General features: G+C 35.1%; 1 protein-coding gene across 4 annotated transcripts in view; it reads right to left on the bottom strand.

Annotated features, from left to right (window-relative positions):
• Nucleotides 1-3845: 3845 nt before the first annotated feature.
• Nucleotides 3846-18925, bottom strand: part of SEC24B (SEC24 homolog B, COPII coat complex component) — an 80485-nt gene continuing 65405 nt past the window's right edge. For all 4 annotated transcript variants that reach the window (XM_081132693.1, XM_081132690.1, XM_081132691.1 and 1 more), the window contains 13 exons: nucleotides 17291-17409; nucleotides 16899-16954; nucleotides 16459-16665; nucleotides 14290-14413; nucleotides 13719-13877; nucleotides 12933-13106; nucleotides 12200-12310; nucleotides 10659-10834; nucleotides 9656-9793; nucleotides 8547-8651; nucleotides 7640-7732; nucleotides 4889-4992; nucleotides 3846-4720 (listed from right to left, as the gene is read on the bottom strand). In XM_081132693.1, coding sequence (XP_080988819.1) covers nucleotides 4606-4720; nucleotides 4889-4992; nucleotides 7640-7732; nucleotides 8547-8651; nucleotides 9656-9793; nucleotides 10659-10834; nucleotides 12200-12310; nucleotides 12933-13106; nucleotides 13719-13877; nucleotides 14290-14413; nucleotides 16459-16665; nucleotides 16899-16954; nucleotides 17291-17409 — 1681 coding nt within the window. In that variant the 3' untranslated portion in view covers nucleotides 3846-4605. The remainder of the gene's footprint in view (nucleotides 4721-4888; nucleotides 4993-7639; nucleotides 7733-8546; nucleotides 8652-9655; nucleotides 9794-10658; nucleotides 10835-12199; nucleotides 12311-12932; nucleotides 13107-13718; nucleotides 13878-14289; nucleotides 14414-16458; nucleotides 16666-16898; nucleotides 16955-17290; nucleotides 17410-18925) is intronic.

The raw sequence follows: 18925 nt of genomic DNA, 5'->3' as shown, positions 1-18925 counted from the left end.
GCAAAAACCACGAACATCTCCGAACAGTGATGATACGCTCATGAGAAAATGCTGAGTCCTGCTATTGTCTGACAGCAAATGTCTATGAGACAATATTTGTATATGCCTTTGGGGGAGTTTTTGCAAAATTATAAACCTTGCACGGGAACCAGGCCTTTTAGGAGAAGTACAGTATCAAGTAAATGCTAATAAAACACTGATTTTCATTTGTGAATACAAATTTTTACAAACCTTAACAATTCACTTAGGGGGTTACTAGTAAGAAATGCTTTTTGGCTCCCAAAATGAAAATCTACAGAATTGTGCATTATTTACTAATGGTTAACTGTAAGATAATAGAAAATATATATATTGGTCTCTGCCTTCGGTTCCTGGCACCCTTGTGATTTCCTAAGTGATCAGAGCACTAGGAGCATCTCTTGCTCTAATGAGGTGACTGGGTGGGCTCCTGGATGGGGGCTGGTCACCAGGAAGACCAAGCCATGATTAGAAGCTCGGAATTTTCAGTCCTACCTGCCCCCATCCTCTAGAAAGGGGAGAGTGGATAGAAATGGAGTTAATAATTGATGATACCTATGTGAGGAAGCCTCTATAAAATTACAAAAGTATAGGGTTCAGAGAGCTTCCAGGCTGGTGAAAACATCCACACCAGGAAAGTGACACACCCAACTTCATGGGAACAGAAACTCTTGCGCTTGGGACCCTCCCAGACCTCACCCTGTGTCTCTCTTCATCTGGCTGTTAATCTGTATCCTTTATCATAATCTTTAATTAACACTAGTGGGGACTTGAAACCTCTGACCTATAGCTGGTTAGTCAGAAGCATAGGTAACAAACCTGCGCTTTCAACTGGCATCTGAAGTGGGGGATAGGGCGCAGTCCTGTGGGATTGAACCCTTGACCTGTGGGATCTGATGCTATTTTTAGGTAGTGTGAGGACTGAGTTGACTTGTAGGACACCCAGCTGGTGTTAGAGAAAATCCCGACATATCTGGTATCTGAGGTGTTGTGAGTGTGATAGTAGTGTGAGAGTTAAGGGAAAAACAGGAGGTAGACAAAACTCTTCCCGTTTTCAGTAATGAGAGAAAGGCCTTTCTCTTTTGGAATAGCTCATGACACATCAGAAGGCAATGCAGTAAGAGCCTCTTGTATCGTGGAGTCACAGCTACCTTCCCCCTCAAACCACACTTTCTGCTCACTCCTTTCATATGGAGTGCCATTTCTCATAGGTACTGTAAGGAGGCAGAGAGGAGGAGACCCAACTTTCTGGTTGACACAGATTGTCTCTAAATTCAGAGACAAAAGGTAAGTAAATCATAAAATATCTACCTCCGTTTTTATTTTTCAGGTCTCTGATGTGCATAGCTTGTTTTTATTTTTGTAGTCTGTCTTCAGTTATTAGTGATTCCACCTAATGTCTGCAGCGTTTTTTTCAGCTTTGTGTTTTCAATTTTGGGGGGGCTTTTAATACTATTCTCAATGTTTTCAGAAGTTACTTTGAATAGGACTCATGGTTTTCTTAACATAACACTTTGCTAATGTGTATTAGGAAGCTTTCATATCACCTGCGATACCCTTCTAAAATACATATCTCTGGTTAACCCCCTACCCAGGAAATGTTCATCCCACCCCCACGATGAACACTAAGAACCACTGACTTTGATGACAATTTCAGTTCATTGAAAGCGGGCTCCTAGGCCTCCTGGTAAGCATGCACCTTCCTCTGGTCTCTCTGTGCCTCACGAAGCAAATGGTTGGAGACTTACCCCACAAGGAGGCAATGAAATTGATTATCCATCACTCATGAAGATTACTCTCCTCATGCTCACATTCCGGGGAAGTCAGTCTCCACATACTCTGAAACTTAGCTTTCTTCTGCAGATACTACCTCCCTTGCAAACCTTTCAAGGGTGGCTGTTTTTGATCTCAGACCCCAGGAAGGCATCCCCGTCCCTCATTTGTAGACATCCAGACTAGTTTCTCCTTGCCTACCCCAGGCCCTTTGAGCTCATGCCATCGGACCACAGCATATCCCCTGCCCTCCCATATATACAGTCCCTATCTCTCTGCTACTACTACAGTCATTTTTCTTGGTGATTTTAATGGTCAAAGAAATGATCCATCTAAAACCCTGATTCTCCTCACCTCCAGTCATCTTTCACAGCACCCCAACTGCCCACTCCCATGGACATATCCTAGATCTCATTACTAATATCTAAATTTCCTCCAAACCCCAATTTCCAGCATCCCATATCCTGACCTCCACTTCCTGAGCTCTTTGACCTCAATAGGACCTCTAAACTACTAAGCCCACTACCTTTTCTCTACCCATCACTCATTTTATGTCCCTTTCACTTAAAGGAGTCACTCCCTTGTATACATCCTTAACTCCCTTGCTCCCTCTGTTCCTTGTACCAACCCTGCTTAAATCCAACTTTCTACGCAGCAGCTGAATGTGGCTGGAGGAAAGAGGCACAGCTAACTGGTTTCACTTTTAACTTCATGACTCATATCCCAAGATAGGCCCTCAGTGCTGCTTGACAATCGTAATACATGTCACTAGTCAGTTCAATGTCTCCCTCTCCTAAGAGACCGTTTCATAAAACCTCGCACACTCTTTCCCCTTTCTCGGGGGATAACTCTGCTTCTTTCACAGAGAAAACAAGAGCTGTCAGAAGGTAACTTCCACATTCACCCACCACAAATCCCCCTACTTGGATGGCTCTTCTTCCAGATACCCAGGTGGCTTGAGTCTCTGCTCAACTGTCACCTTTTCAGAGGGACTTCTTTGGTTACTGTTTAAAAAAGCATTCTTATCCCCCACGCAGCTTCTTCTGCACAGCATTCATCACACCTGACGTACATCAGTGTATTGTTTTCCGGTCCTCCTCACCCTCTGGAGCATGAGCACCGAGAAAGCAGGATGTTATCTGTTTTATGCCTAGAACAATATCTGACAGGTATAAAGTGCTTGTAAATATCTATTAAATGAAAAGCAAAATATTGAAAGACAGAAGACTTTTGTCTTTCTTAAAATACAGAAAACATTATACTTTTCATTATAAAGTTATAGCATTTAGTTGCCCTTAGAGAGCTGTAGTTTTCACTAATGTTCAGTAAGATTCCCTCTTGCTAGAGGCAGCGTGGTACAGGAACAAGCACAGTCCTGGGTAGGGGTGGGGTGGCAGTAGGCGGTGAGTGGGAGAACATTTGGCTTTTACTCTTAGCTCTGCCACTAATTACTGATGTCATTTAGGGTGAGTCATTTAACCTCTTCAGTTCCATCAGGGAATGTGAGAGAGCACGTTTATTTTCTTCCAAAGAAAAGAGAGCCACTAAGCACAAAACCTCCCAAAATCACTCACCTCACACGTCAACAGCATTTTTCCTCCAAAGTTCATCGATGCGACTTTCATAGTGTATAAAGTAAAATTCCATCCCACAATCTAATGGATCATTAACTCTTTTTATAGTAAGTAAGCTATTAATAAATGATTTTTTTTCACCAGAATAAAATCTCAAAATACAAGATGGTAATCATAAAGTCAATTAAATAGGATAGTCACATACGTAATAAAATTTTTTTTTATATGAATTTGCGGAAAAAAATGCCTAATTGAGAAAGACAAATTAGGATTATACTTAGTCAATAATCATATGCATTTTGAGAATAACATTCCTTTTCAGAATATAAACAAAGTACTTGGTAATGCCCACAAACGAATGAAAACTGATTCGTTATCACTGCAATTCCCTAGTGAATTCAGTGTTCAATATGTAAAAACAAAACACCTAGAAACCCACTAACTTTCCTCCCCCTCACAAAAATACACCAAACCATACTGTCAAGCAAAATATTTTTAATTAGTAGGCTGATCATAAATAAATCCACATAAAAGATTTAACAGAATTACAAAGGGTTTTGTGTTTCTTCTGTGGACTCAATTCATAATACGCATTGGTTAACCTCATTCTCTAACTGCGACAAAAAGAGTTGTCATCCAACAATGCAGCACAGTTTAAGCAATTCATATTCTGTAGTTACATTTTTACATCTTTACAAATGTAACATTTATGTACATTATGTATATATTTTTTCTATAGTTCATATACTGAAACTCTATTGTTTTTACAGGGAAAATATTGAATTCATTTAATGAATACGAATCATTCCTTGTTAAAAATTCATATAAATAACGTGGTACCCACTGCCTTTTGGCATCTCGTCAGAGTTCCAGTCCAGAAATGTCATACTAACTATAAGAAAAAAGCAGTTATCTACTTTTACATTATGACCTATCATTCCACATTAGCTACATGAATGTGCTGGCTTGTAATGAACAGAGCACTGTACTGCTGCACTACTGGAAATGTGTAAAAACCAACTCAGAATATACCTGGTGAAACTGCATCATCGCCGCTAATTCAGGCTGAAGAGTATCTGCCAAGTTCTTTCTTCCTCTTCACCTGCTGACTCAGACAGGGTGCTATGCTATGTGCTGTGTCTTGTAACAATAAATGCCTTCATTTCAAATGTCCAGTGGGCTTCTCCGGCAGATCAGGCTGGACCTAGGCCTTTTTCTTCTGACTCAGTTTTATTCCACTTCACTTACAAATCTGCTGCTGAATGTGAAGCAAGAATTCATAGTAAGAGAACGCGGCTTCTGTACGGTCTTCAATCAAATGTTGAAAAAATTCTGTTTTGGCAGGACTCTCATCTCTGAAAGAAGAAAAGGGTATTGACTTTAGGAAACTGGAACACAGGGGATATTATTCAAATGACAACATTCTACCATTGGAATATATTTTGATAACATTGAAGACAAGCAATATTATATAGACTGCACAAGACAAGACAATTTTATAGTTAAGTTATAGAAGTACTTACTTTACCACGTGAAGAACAGGGCTTAATGGTCTGCTGTCTCTAAGCCAAGTTATAAAGGATCTGGCTCTTTCTGATGAAAGCGTATCTAACTCTGGAAGATGTGTCTGGTAAGAGGAATATAATTAGGAAATTACTTCCTTTCTCATAGACTTTAGTACCATTAGAACTAAACCATGACTCCCACTACCTCCAACCAAATGCCAGCACTCCATTCCCAGCCACAACAGCAGTAACTAAACAAATGAAACTCAAACTGCTGGCAAGTCTGTTTATATTTTTCTAGATAAGTCAACAAAACATGTTTAATGGTAAGTATGATACTGACATTTTATGTGTATGTTAAGACCCCAAAAGTCTCTTCTTTTATATGTATGATGAGTTTTTCTTCCCAAAGCCAAATTAATAGTACACTAAATAATTCAAAGTATATAGTATATAAAAAATTTAAATAGAAAAGTTTGGGTTAGTTATAGTTGTAATTTATGTCTACATTTAAAAAGTGAAAGAACAGGAAACATTTTTATTTTAATATAAATTTTTCCAGGTATTTTTGGAATATATATATATATATATATATATATATATATACTATTATTATCTATACAAACACATTTTAAAAATACAAATAGATCATATTATACTTCCTTTTCTCTCTTCAGACTGTATTTTTAATAAATGCATAGATAGTACATATTTAATGCCACAAGCATGTGTGTGCAAAGCCATGCTTTTATGAATAAATCTATGGGAAATTTATTCCTTGGAGTAGGAAAATGTACTGTGTCATAAATTATGTGATTTTAATTTTAACAAATATTGTCAAATACCCCTCCAAAAGGTTGTATAAATGCACATTCCAATCTATAGTATTTGACAGGTCTGTGGACCTATGCCTTTTGCATTACTGCTGATTATTAAATTTAAAAAACTTTTGACAATATGGTATGTAAAAGAAATGCTATGCTGTTATTTTATCTTCTTAATTATGAGCAAGGCTAACATAGCTTCATATGGCTACTACCATATTCCCCCCACAAACTGGCTGTTCAAATCCTTTACCCATTTTTTATTTTCCTTCTGTTTTGAGAAGACGGGTTTCTTCTGAAAGGTTTGTGAGATAACTTTATATACTAGAGAAATTAGCCCTTTTATAGTTATAGGAGTTATAGATAACTTCCCAACTTTGTCTTTTTGCTTTATTTGTTTATTTTACCAGATAGAAATGTTTTCTTTTTATGCTCTCGGGTTTATTAATCTTTTTCATCACTGGCTTACAAAGAAAGGCCTTGCCTGTTATAATAAAATAAAGATTCATTTTCTAATATTCCATTTTTTTCACAGTGATTTGAAATGTAACCTTTACCAAATTCTATTTTTCAGGAATTAGATCCATTTCTGAATTCTGTTCTGTTACAATGATATGTTTATTGTGCTATTATCTTAGTGCTTAAATATCTACGGCTTCAAAATAAAGTTTATTATTCTGTTTAGGATTTATTTTTCATATGCTTTCCCTCTTCACTATATTTCTTTTTAAAAACTTTTCCTTACTATCCTCATTTGTTGAGTCAATCAACCAACAATAGCAGAATGTGATAAATTACACTGACATTGTATTATTTTCAGGAGAAATAACTTATTTACAGTATCCAAGAAAAAAGCAGACCTTTCTTTTTTAAAAATCCTCACCCAGGGATATGTTTAGAGAGAGGAAGTGGGGGAGAAAGGAGAAGAGGAAGACAGAGAGAGAGGGGGATAGAGAGGGGGAGAGAGAGAGAGAGAGAGGGAGGGAAAGAGGGAGAGAGAGAGGGAGAGAGAGACAGAAAGAGAAACACTGATCCAAGGAACATTGATTGGCTGTCTCCGGTACACACCCTGACCAGGGATTGAACCTGAAACCAAGGTATGTGCCCCGACTAGAAAGCAAACCCACTAACTTTTGGTGTATGAGATGATACTCCAACCGACTGAGCCACCCAGCCGGGGAGCAAGGTAGACCTTTTCCATTAATTAAATATAAAGAACTGATTTCAGAATCATATCTCTTTGGTACTGGTTAACACACATACAGTAATGGCCAACTGAAAAATTTATGTTTATTATCAGCAAAATAATTAAAATCAACAACTTTTTGTTGATAAACAGTGTGTTAGTTCCTTAAGAAATTAAACATAGAGTTTACGTATGGCCCAACAATTCCAAACCAGGGGAACTGAAAACATGCTCACAGAAACACTTGTACACAAAATGTTCATGGTAGTGCTATTCACAATAGCCCCAAAGTGGAAACAACCCAGATGTCCATAAATGGATGACTGGATATACAAAATGTGGCATATCCAAACAATGGACTATTATTTAGTCATGAAAAAGAATGAAAAACTGATACATGCTACAACATGGGTGAACCTTGAAAACATTGTGAGAAGTGAAAGAAGCCAAACAGAAAAGGCCACATATTGTATGATTCCATTAATATGAAATGTCTAGAAAAGGCAATTGCATAGATACAGAAAAGAGATCTTTAGTTGCCAGGGAAAGGAAAAGGGGAGGATTGGGATATATGAGTTTCTTTCTAGGACTCTGAAATTAGATACTGGAGATGGTTGTACAACATTATGAATATACTAAAAACTAATGAATTGTATACTTTAAACTGGTTAAAACTGTGACTCTTATTTGAATTTTACCTCAATAAAAAAATCTGAAACAAGCACACAAAAAGTTAAAACTGAATAAAAATCCACTGACCATTTTCTGTGGTATTGACGCAAAATCAGGATACCCAAGCACATCCTCTATGAAGTGGTTGTCACAGCTTTTTCCAACCCAAATGTAAAAAACCTAAAAACAAAAAACAAGATTATTAAAACTCCTTAATCAGAAACAATACAGATTATTTCCTTAAATTTATCAAGCATAAAAAGAGGTAAAATATACTATTTCAAATAAAGTAGGAACATAAAAAAGGAAATGTAATTGGTACATTTAGAATCTATATCCAGGAATCTAGAGTGCTTCATATCTTTGTTCAAATTTCAAGAATTCCCATAAAATATATTTTACCTTCTCCCTTTTCCCCCAATAGGAATACAATGTTTTAACCAGGATAACTGACTCACAATATTTCCTTTCCATTATTTCAATGACTGTCTCTATTATTTTCACTAATGTGCTTTCTCACCCACCTCCTCCTGTGGCTATTGGAATCCTTTTCCTGCCCATAAGGTATCATATATGAAGCCATCCTGACCATTCTACCACCCTTCACTCAACACTGCCCAGTGACTTCTCCTGAACTCCTAATCATTAATGGCATTTCTGACAACGAATATAAGCTAAACTAGATAAACTCGAGGACCCTTTGAATTTTAGGATTCTAGGTGATGAAATCCTTGAAAACAGGAACTTTCCTGTTTATCAAGTATACATAATTTAGGACAGTAAATAATCCATAATAAAATTTATTAATCTATGAAAATAAAATAACATTCAACTAGAAAAGTCTAAAATAAATTGACCTCTTGTGCCAGTTACCAATGTATTGCCTCTCAGCTCCCAATCCATCTTTCACTAACTGATCCGTGTAACAGAGCTAGACCCTGTGTTTCTCCTTTTGTTGGAACAGTGTTAGGCTTTGTCAGTAAAGGATGCTTACAGAGCCACAGTCCATAAGGAAAGCACCTTCTCTTGTCAGCTTCTCTGCAGACAATTTCTGAAGAGGTGGCTGGGGTACGACCCTGTCATTAACATGTATTGCACCCTGAAACAAAAACAGATGGAATGTGAACGAGCTTATACTGCTATCATCACAGTTTGGAAGTTAATGGCCACTAGCTCTTTATGAAACACTGAAAAAGGACACCTGAGGATTTTGTAGGATGCAAAAACTTATTGATAATACATTACTACCTTGGCTATAGAATCAAGACACTCAGATATATTCAAATTAAAAAGACAGAAACACGAATATGTAAAACAATCTGTCAATTTCCGTCCCTTTGGGGAGCAGGACATATTAAAAGTATAACTATTGCCCAACTGGTGTGGCTCAGTGACTGAGCGTCGACCTAGGAACCAATAAGTCACAGGTCAATTCCCTGTCAGTGCACATGCCCGGGTTGTGGGTTCGATCCCTGGTGGGAAGCATGCAGGAGGCAGCCGATTGATGATGTTTCTCTCTCATCAATGTTTCTATCTCTCTATCCCCCCTCCTTCCTCTCTGTCTAAAAATCAATAAAAACACATTAAAAAAAATATATAACTATTAAATCTGTTGTGAAGCAAGTTACTTTTTTACATTTCTCCATGAACATAATACAGGGAAGATTCCAAAAAGTAGAGTTTTAATACAAGGAAGAAAACACACACTACATATATGAATATTAAAAACACTGATGGATACCAGATCCAGTTTACAATATAATAAAATTGTACTCTGATCATATCACAAACAGTTAATGTCTATAAAATATAGACAGAAATGTCCACTCTACAACTTGGCTTTGTAATAAATATTATAAGCTATCCCACAAAGCAAATTACTTCCCATATGAAACTATTTTTGAAAACTCCATAACAACAGACAGTATCTGATAGTCCTATTGTCTAATCAAACCCATAGTGTCCTTATTTAATGCATTAATACCCCAAGGGAAAAATGGATTTAAAAATTGTCAATAAATACATTGCTATCTTAACTATAGAGTCAAGACATTCAAATATATTTAAATTTTAAAACTTCAAATGCACTAAAAGAAATCATACCTCATCTATCAATCTGTCTATCCTGTATAAGTTGGGATGAATCATTCTCATTAGATGAGCAAGTGGCTGACACTTTATCTGACACATGGCATACACACGATCATCCAGGCGTGTGCTTGTACCGGTTCTAAAGGCTTTCTAAATTTAAACAAAAAAAAGAAAAAGAAAATTTTCAAGTAAAACATAAATATAGTATGGACAAATATTAAAATGAATATATACCATCGTCATGGAAAAAGCATGGCCTTTATATCAGACAGACCTGGATTCAATTCTCAGCTCTAACACTTAATGGATAGGTATGTGAGCAAGTTACTTAGCATCTCAAAGCTCTATTGTCATCATAAGAAAAACAAAGAAAATAATACTCACCTCTCTAGGTTGTTGTAAGTTAAGATGATGTTTATGTAACACCTACTATGAAGCCCGAGGCATGGAAAGATGTTTAATGAATATTAACCCTCTCCTTAGTCTCTGTCCAGAAGCACACATTATGAGTATGCTATAAGCACCCCATTATGCAAGCTGCTCCCACATGTTAAAGAGTAAGCGCATAGGGATTCACAACAGTCATCATGTATTTGTATACCTTCATTTTCCAGTGATCTTTTCCTGTTCTTCAAAACTTTTCCAATGCTAAATTGCAAATCCCCTAATTAAATATTTCTTAAAAACCCAGAAAACCTAGATTTCATTTCTTCACTTATGTATCGAGAATTTTATTTTTATTTTATATATTTTTTAGATGTTTCCTGCATGGTTTGTCTCCTCAGTCATTGTCCACAGGACTCTGAGAAGCTGCAGGAATATGCAGGCGCAGACTCAAGGCCCGGCTTTCTCTCCAACGCTGTGGGAAGGGACAGTACATCACGGGGCAGAGCCCTATGCTCCCTTGCGCCACCTGGACAGAGCCCGGGGAGAGTGACCTCCCGGGGTATCCATGTTGGACATATATGGAGAATTTTAAAAGGCTTTATTAAATGTAGCAGTTATAGAGAACTACCTGTTTGAGAAGGGCCAAAACATAGAGAGGAAACAACTTGAGAGAGCTGGGTGCAATCAGCGCCGAGTGCTGTAAATTTGAGACAGTTGAGCCATATGCGGACAATGAATCCACCACAGCATTCACTAAGGCATCTCTTGCATCTGAGAGACTTGTTGAAATGGATCGATCCACAGCTAGAAAGCAACCAAAAGGGAAAGGTATTTAACCATTATATTCCATTGAATGCTGTAAGAGATAAGATTTCCATGCATTACTTAAGAAACCAATAAAAATTCCGTTTCTAGGACAAAAAAGTACATCTCACCTGTTCCCTCATTTAAAAAAAAATTTTTTAATTAAATTGATTGGGGCTATTTCCTCATTACACAATTTTCCTGAACGAAATCGGACATACAGAACAAATCCAGATTGTTTTGGACCTTTTGTTTTAATCTCTTTACGTTTAAAAATACTTAAACACTACTGGTATTAGAAAACGTCTATCATCCACCTACTTTTAAGAAAAAGCTCTGGGGATATTTCCATTACTCAAATAGAAGAAATACATATAAAATATATATTTTTTTCTGGCCAAACAATGTAAATTCCAATGAAAAAGAAAGAACTGAAACAATGTAAATTCTGCAATCTGAGTTATCCCTTGTAATCCTCTAAATCTCTGCCAAAGCATTCCCAGGTCAACAAAAAAAGAGAACAAACTGACACAGGTCCTCATGCAGACATTGAAAAGCCAGATGTTAGCATGAAACGCCAAGTACATATTTTATTAAAATAGAGATAACCTACACATATGCCCCAGTATTATAAATAAAATTATATTCATGGGCAATAATCAGATTCATTTTATATCTAAATTCATCTAAAAGATAAATTCGTTAAAAACAAAACAGTTATATTAATTCCCTAAAGAAATTTTTAAAACTTACATACAGTAAAATTTACCTTTTCAAGTATAGTTCTATGTGGTTATATGTCAAATCCATAACCATGCAATCACTACCACAATCAAGATACACAACAGTGCCATCACGCCCAGAATATCTCCTCATGCTGCCCCTTTGTAGTAAAATGCTCCCCTTTCCCCAACCCTGATAATCACTGATCCGTTCTTCATCCCTGTGATTTTCCCTTTGCTAGACAGTCATATAAATAGAATCACATGTAGGTGGCATTTTGAGACTAGCTTCTTTCACTTAGCACAATGCGTTTGAGAGTCATCCATTCTGTTCATGCATCAACAGTTCTTTCCTTTTTATTGCTTAGTTGAATTCCATTGTATGAATGTATCACAATTCGTTCATATATTTACCAGCTGAAGGAAATTTGGGTTGTTACCAACTTTTAGTGATTATGAATGCCCCAAAAGATTTTAAATCAAAGAATAAGAAATATAAAAACTGTCCAATTCACACTGCTGTACATGAAAATGTAAAACATACACTTTTTAATTAAGGGACTCCTAGGGTAAAAAAATGCCCAAACTTCAGTTTTTAGGATAGAAAAATACATTTTACCCATTCCCTCACTTTTTTACTCACCCATGTTTGCCAGAAGGCAGATGGCAGCTTGTACATCTACTCCTGCATATACATCTGCTAGTGAACTCACCACTGGCAAACAAAGTGTATGCACTCTAATTCTCCGCTCACCTAAATGAAGTGATGAACAAATGTCATTGCAAAATACATTAGACCAAGAAAGAAACAAAGAAAACAGGTCAAAAAAATTATTCAACATATTGTTTTGATTGGATTATATCGCCAACAGGACATTGAAATGTAAACACTAAGTTTTATAGTGAACATGTTTTAAAGAAAATTAAACACGCTCTAAATCTGAAGATATACTATGAACACATACTATACTATGAATAGAGTTGAATATTAGGTTTTGGTTTTTATTTTAATATCATTAATTCTAAATTATATCCAACAAAGTAAAATGTTATTAAACAAACTTATTAGATTGTCAATTAACAAATGTAGGCCTTAAGTGCTAGGCAGAATTTTATTTTACGGGCCAAGAAATAATACTAAAAATGGCATGGGTTGTTTACCAGATACATATGATCCTAAGAATGCAAGTCTTCCACAAGTTAAAAAAGTTATCATTTAAAGATTCAAAGAAGAAAGAAGAGAACATATATTTGATTAGCTGATGCAAGTCCCATTACTTTCCACTGTATGTTCACTCTTTCTCCCCATTCTCCCCAGCATGAGAGAGGAGGGGGAATTACTGCTGCAGGTTATATTTCATTCCTCTTAATGTTACCTTTGCTTGATGTATATAACAGGGCTGTTTGAAAGCACACCAAGGAAGTGTCTGTCAAACTTTCTTCAATGGACAGCTGTACTGCAAATCCAGCATCGGGATTGATGTTGGCGAGGGATAACAAATCAGTGGAACGAACAAAGAAGTTTCCATGAAAAGTATGCATTGAAAGACCTAGAGAAGAGAAAACTTGTTATAAAAGATGAAGTAACAGTGGTATCTTTATCTCAGGCTAAAGCTACTTTACAAAGTAAAAAATGTCTCCGATTTTTAATCAAAAGGATAATTGGGGGACAGGATTGGAGTGTTGGTTGAGGTTCTAAAATACCAATTCAAAAGAATCAATGTAGGTTCTACAAAAGGTTTAATGGAGAAAATCTTAAAAATGAGGGTTACCATAAAACTTGTTTAAGAATTAAAATAAGTGATCAGAATCCATCCTGCAAACATTCACATAAAAGGAAGGTGAAGACTATTTGAATAATGATGAAGGCAAAGATCATTACGTTGACCATTTTCACTTAAGATCTTCCCCATTCCTCTAATTCTCTTTAATTAAGGGCTTTCTCTTAGGTTCTTTTTAATAAAGCAAAACATTATTTTTGCCCACTTATTCCAATTACTATAAAAATTGGGCAATGGTTATTCAACAACTATAGATATAAAACAGGGTACAACTGGATCAAGCATAAAGTCCTTTATGATGAACAACCATTATAGATAGTCACAGTCAATATATGAATGCTTATTAATTTAATTATAAAGCATAGTTTTTTAACTTCATACCTTTAGTACACCTTATTCTCATAACAGCTTCAAATCCAATTTTCCTTGTGAGATAACGTTTTAGTTCTTTTTGTAACTTTTCTGCTTGTGAAGGATTGTGAGTATAATGGAAAGATGGATAATAATAGATGCACCCCGCTGAATACTTGGACATGCAAGCTTTAAAGAGAAATACAGAAAGTATTAACTATAGAAACAGTAACATCCTACTTGTCTAACAGTGGTATAAGTTTTATATCATGAACAAATCTAAGTCATAATGAGAAAATCAAAGCTGTCAAAATAAGGATAATATATAAATCTGAGAAAACACAAACGTTTGTAAAATGTAACATATAAGGTTTATTGTTGAGCAGAATGGCAAAGAAATTGTATTTTAAAAACAAAATATTAATAGCGTTTTATACTGGTATAGTGTTTTAAAATTTACCGGTAATTTTCAGAGATATCATCTATCTAATTCACATGTCTTTCTCTCCAAAATCCTGAGAACTCTTACTGAAGAGTTCAGATTTAACTTATATGCTAAAACTGTTTATGTAAACAGGTAAACACAATGATATCTCCTTACCTAGAGAAGAAAGATCAGAATACTGTGAACTTAAAAGGAACAGATCCACTGCAGTCTGCTGCCCTGAGCAATCTAAAGCGAGTTTCTTATAAAAATCAGTTGCGGGGCCAAGATGTTGTACTACCTAAGTCAAGAGATCATAAAGTAAGTGAGAAATCTTGAATGATGCACATATTTCATCATTCTCTTATAATAAGGAAGAGAATATCCTCCCCCACCCCCCACAAACTAATATTTATAATACACTTGTGTGCCGGCACTGCTCGAGATGGTTTATATAAATCATTTAACCCTCATAATAACATAGATATCTCACAGGATTATCTACATTTTACAGATGAGGAAACCGAGGCAAAAAAAATAATTAAGTAACTTGACCAATTACATAGCTACTGAATGACAGATGCTGGAATATAAACCCAAGAAGTGTGGGCTTCGGACTGAGTGCCTTCAACCATTACTGTACAGTGGTACAGAGCAACAGGAGAGCATACTAGATTAAGGAAGGCTTTTCCTACTGTTAGGACGACTCTGGAGCTGAGAAAGTGGCACTGGAGAAAGAGTTAAAAGTGCAAGAGCGACGCTCCAAGTTCTTAGTTACTACACTACACTGCCCAACCAAATGTTTCAATCCTCTCAATTATACAGGGTATGGCAAAAGGGGGTGTACAGTTGTGAGTACATGAAACAGTTTATTCTTGTATTATTATTTATTAATTATTGTATTATTTTCTATACAAACTGTAAACCTACTTTTGCCCCATCCTGTAGTGCATGGTTATTACATTGGAATTTACTCAGATGTAAAGGAATATGTAAACCAGAACAGATATTTAAGGTTTTGAATCCCAGGCAGATAGAGAATGTTTCTGAAAGTTAAATGAGAAAAACAAAACAGAACTGTATCAAATAATTCAGTAAATATAGAACACCTTCCTATGTTCAAAACACCTCAATATTCTACAGTAGTCTGCAATGGATCAATGAACTCAGTGCTAGCTGTACTCATGGATGGGCCTAAAACATATCCTTGTCTCAATTTATTTTAAAGTTAGCTTCTTTCTCAAAAGCAATTAAAAATACAATTTTTGTAAAAAGTAAAATATGGTGCTATTTTCTCTAGCAAATTGGTGAAGAATAAAGAAGCAACAATACTTAATAGTGGCTAGAAGATGAGTCATTAAGAGTACAGGTCAATAAAAGCCCAAAAAGTAAAATACATTAGTAACTTCTGTTTCATCCAATAATTTTACTTCTAGAAATTTATCCTAAGGAAAAACTGAATATATCACTAAATAGTTCATGCTCATAATTAGTTGGTAATGGCATTTTCTCATACATAAGTTGAAGCCAGGCAAAACTTATGTACAGAACAAAAATGACTGTTCCAGTTAACTTATTGTTTAAAATAAGGGATTAAAATACCCTGATGAAATCTTCATGTAATATTTAGCCTGATATTGTTTTTATTTTTTTAACAGTTAAAATACAGGAGACAACTTTTCAATAGCTAGGAGGAAATTAATTAAATCAACTACTTTCACATTTACTAAAAAATATTTCTTAAATTAAGAGAATTTTTAGGGGCCTCAGAAAATGCTTCCATTATACTCTAATGAAAAGGTCAGTTAAAAAATACAGTATATATATATATGTATAATGCTCAACTATGCTTATTTGTATGTGCTTGTATATCTTGATAGTGAGATTATTGATTTATTTTTGTTTCCACTTTTCAAATTTTATACAATGATTTCTATTACCTTCATAATTAAAAAGTTTATTAGTATGAGCATGTTAAATGATATCTCAGATTTAGTAAGTAAATTTTACTGGTGTAACTGAAAACAGCACTAGAGCCAGAATATCAAGTCACATTTTACCATTAAATAGTTATTTAACCTTTGGCAAAATAGTTTAATCTGTTTCCTCCTCTGTAAAATGAAAGGGTTAGAGTTAATTATTCCTAAATTTCAATGACCTGCAAACAAAGTAATAAAAAGAATAGACTCCAACACAAAAACAAAATTATTCAAGTTAATCTCTCTTACCAGTTTTTGTGTTGTTGTTTTTTTACTATTAATGAAGTGGAAAAGTAGAATGAACAATTACAGTATAGAGGCAGAAAACATCTTCCTGAATATGACAGAAAAGCAAAGTGTAAAATACCTTTGTGCTCGATCTCTGATTAGGATCCTCTCTGGACTGCAGAAGTCCTGCACCCAAGGAAGGTAACTGTGTCTGAAATATAGACACACGGCCACCTGTTGGAGACATTAATTTAAAGGCAGCCTGAAGCGCAGGACCAAGGGCACTGTGTGTTTCTCTTGTATTGGTGAACATATTTGGTAATGCATTCAATAAGTCTTTTATAAGCTGGGAAAACAAAGATTAAAAGTTGAATTACTGAGAAGGCAAGGCAATATTCTTCTTTAAAACATCCCAGAGTGCAGTGCCATTACATTTTGGGGGACTGTAAACTGAAGTCAATGGACAGGCTACCACATTGTCTATTGAAATGTTAATACACCAAGTAAACATTAAACATTTCAGTGAACATTTGAAATAACAGAAATATTTTAACATTTTAAGAAAAAAATCAATCTCACCTCTTTACTTTCGTGTAGGTTCACAAGTAAGCTATCCGGAGTAGGTAGAAAAACATCTACAGGGAAAACATTTTAATCAACAGATACATCAAGTCAAAAAAATATAATAATATAAAAAAATCTCAGTTTTCATCAGGCCATCCATGTAATAATGGTGCTATAATACTGCTTTATTAAATATATATTCCCTGTATGTATGATACACATGCAAAAGTACACATACATAGGTGTAAAAAACTTAGAATCAAGAGTTTTCCAGGAAACAATTATTTTTAAACAAATATCTAAGTGCCCCAAATTATCCTTATAGTATTATGATGTATTGTCAAATGAAGTAGCATGAACTCCAAACTCAGCAGTTAAAAAAGATTTTTATTTTATTCAGTGCTTACCATCTATATCAGATACAATCAACATCTGAGGCTGCGATAATCCTTCTTGTAAATTGTAGAAATGAATAGTGCTATCAAAGGTGACAAATCCTATTCTTGTTCGTGAATCTCCAGGAAGCCTAAAGATAAAAGTGACAATTTTAAATTTAAAGTGCTCAGTAACATATTTTATTTAAGTAAATAATGAAATAGTAAACTAAGTCTAAGAATAATTACATATGCTTTTTCATAGAGGACAGAAAAGTTATCCCTACCTAAACCAACAGACATCAGAGAAGATCAAGAATGAAACATTCCATCTTTAGGTAAAACCACTGACATGTTTATAGATTTTGTAAGTCAGAAAACTGAACTATATTCAAATAATAAACCAAAACTAAAAATGACATTTAAAAAACCAGACTTGAACAGAATGACAAATAAGTACTTTCCTAAAAAAGACTGAATGTAATGCAGATAAGATTTTAATATATAAAATTTTAAACGAGAACCACATTTAAGACAAAGACTCTTTATTATGTGTCTTTTAAACAATTCTGCCAGAACTCAGTATATTCAAAAGTCCATGCCACAGCATAAAATAAATTAACATTTTATTGCCCATAAAGCTTTTCTCATGAATAAGATAAATGCTGCATCTTAAAGAAGTGTATTTCTAAGAACCACCAACTATGTTAACTGCTGTTACATAATTTACTGTTTCAATAAAGCTTTTAAAATATTTTTGAAATTTATATAATGTCAGAATAGTGCACATCAAAGCAAGAAAAATTATTACCACTATGCATATCAATCAGGCCACTCAGATATAGTCTACAAGGTAGGTCTAAAAGCACTTCACAGTTCAGAATGCAAGAAGTTATGTGGGTGTTTAGAATACCTATATGGTCAAGATTTATGATGCTTCTACACACTAATGTTCACCTCTTTGAGATTTGTAAGGTCACTCAATGAGAATGGAGACTACTTACCTGCTCTACCCCAAACTAAAAACACACAGAGTTTAACTGGAATTGCTCTAGCATCAAACTCCTCTTCTTCAAAGTTATTTTCATAGCCCTTTCCAAAAACATGTAACTATATTGTTGCTATCCTATTACTTTTACTTTTAAACTTTCTTAATGCTTCTATTTTTCGCTGCAAATTATATATGTACACAAAACTATTTTCCATTCCCAATTTTATCCTCCTGGTTTTGCATAGTCTATTTAACTTGCAAATAGTCACTCATCTTTGTTGGACTTGTTCCTATTTCTAGGGCTATATCCTCATACTTTTCCAGTAAGCTAACTCCTCAGTCTTAAAACAATTTCTCTGCAGAGGGTCTTCCACTGCCACCCACAGCTAAAGCTGCATCTGAAGTAAGCACTTGTGACCAAAAATAGGGCAAATGTTTCAATCAAGGAGAAAAATATGAAAACTCTAAGTTACTAACACAAACTAAAAGCAAATCATTTAGTATCTCTGGATTTTTTTAATCTCTGGATTTTTTTTTTAAATCTTGAAGGTCTCAGTGTTATCAGTATTATTCACAGGCCAAGATCAGTGATATGCAGACTCTGATGACTAAAGCTATTACTGAACAGAGCAAGGACTCAATGGAAGATGGGGGAGAACCCTCTGGAATCACCAAGA

The sequence above is a fragment of the Miniopterus schreibersii genome, assembly GCF_964146895.1.
Source record: "Miniopterus schreibersii genome assembly, chromosome: 1".
In the NCBI taxonomy this organism is placed as follows: Eukaryota; Metazoa; Chordata; class Mammalia; order Chiroptera; family Miniopteridae; genus Miniopterus; species Miniopterus schreibersii.
This window is presented reverse-complemented; position numbering and strand designations above follow the sequence as displayed.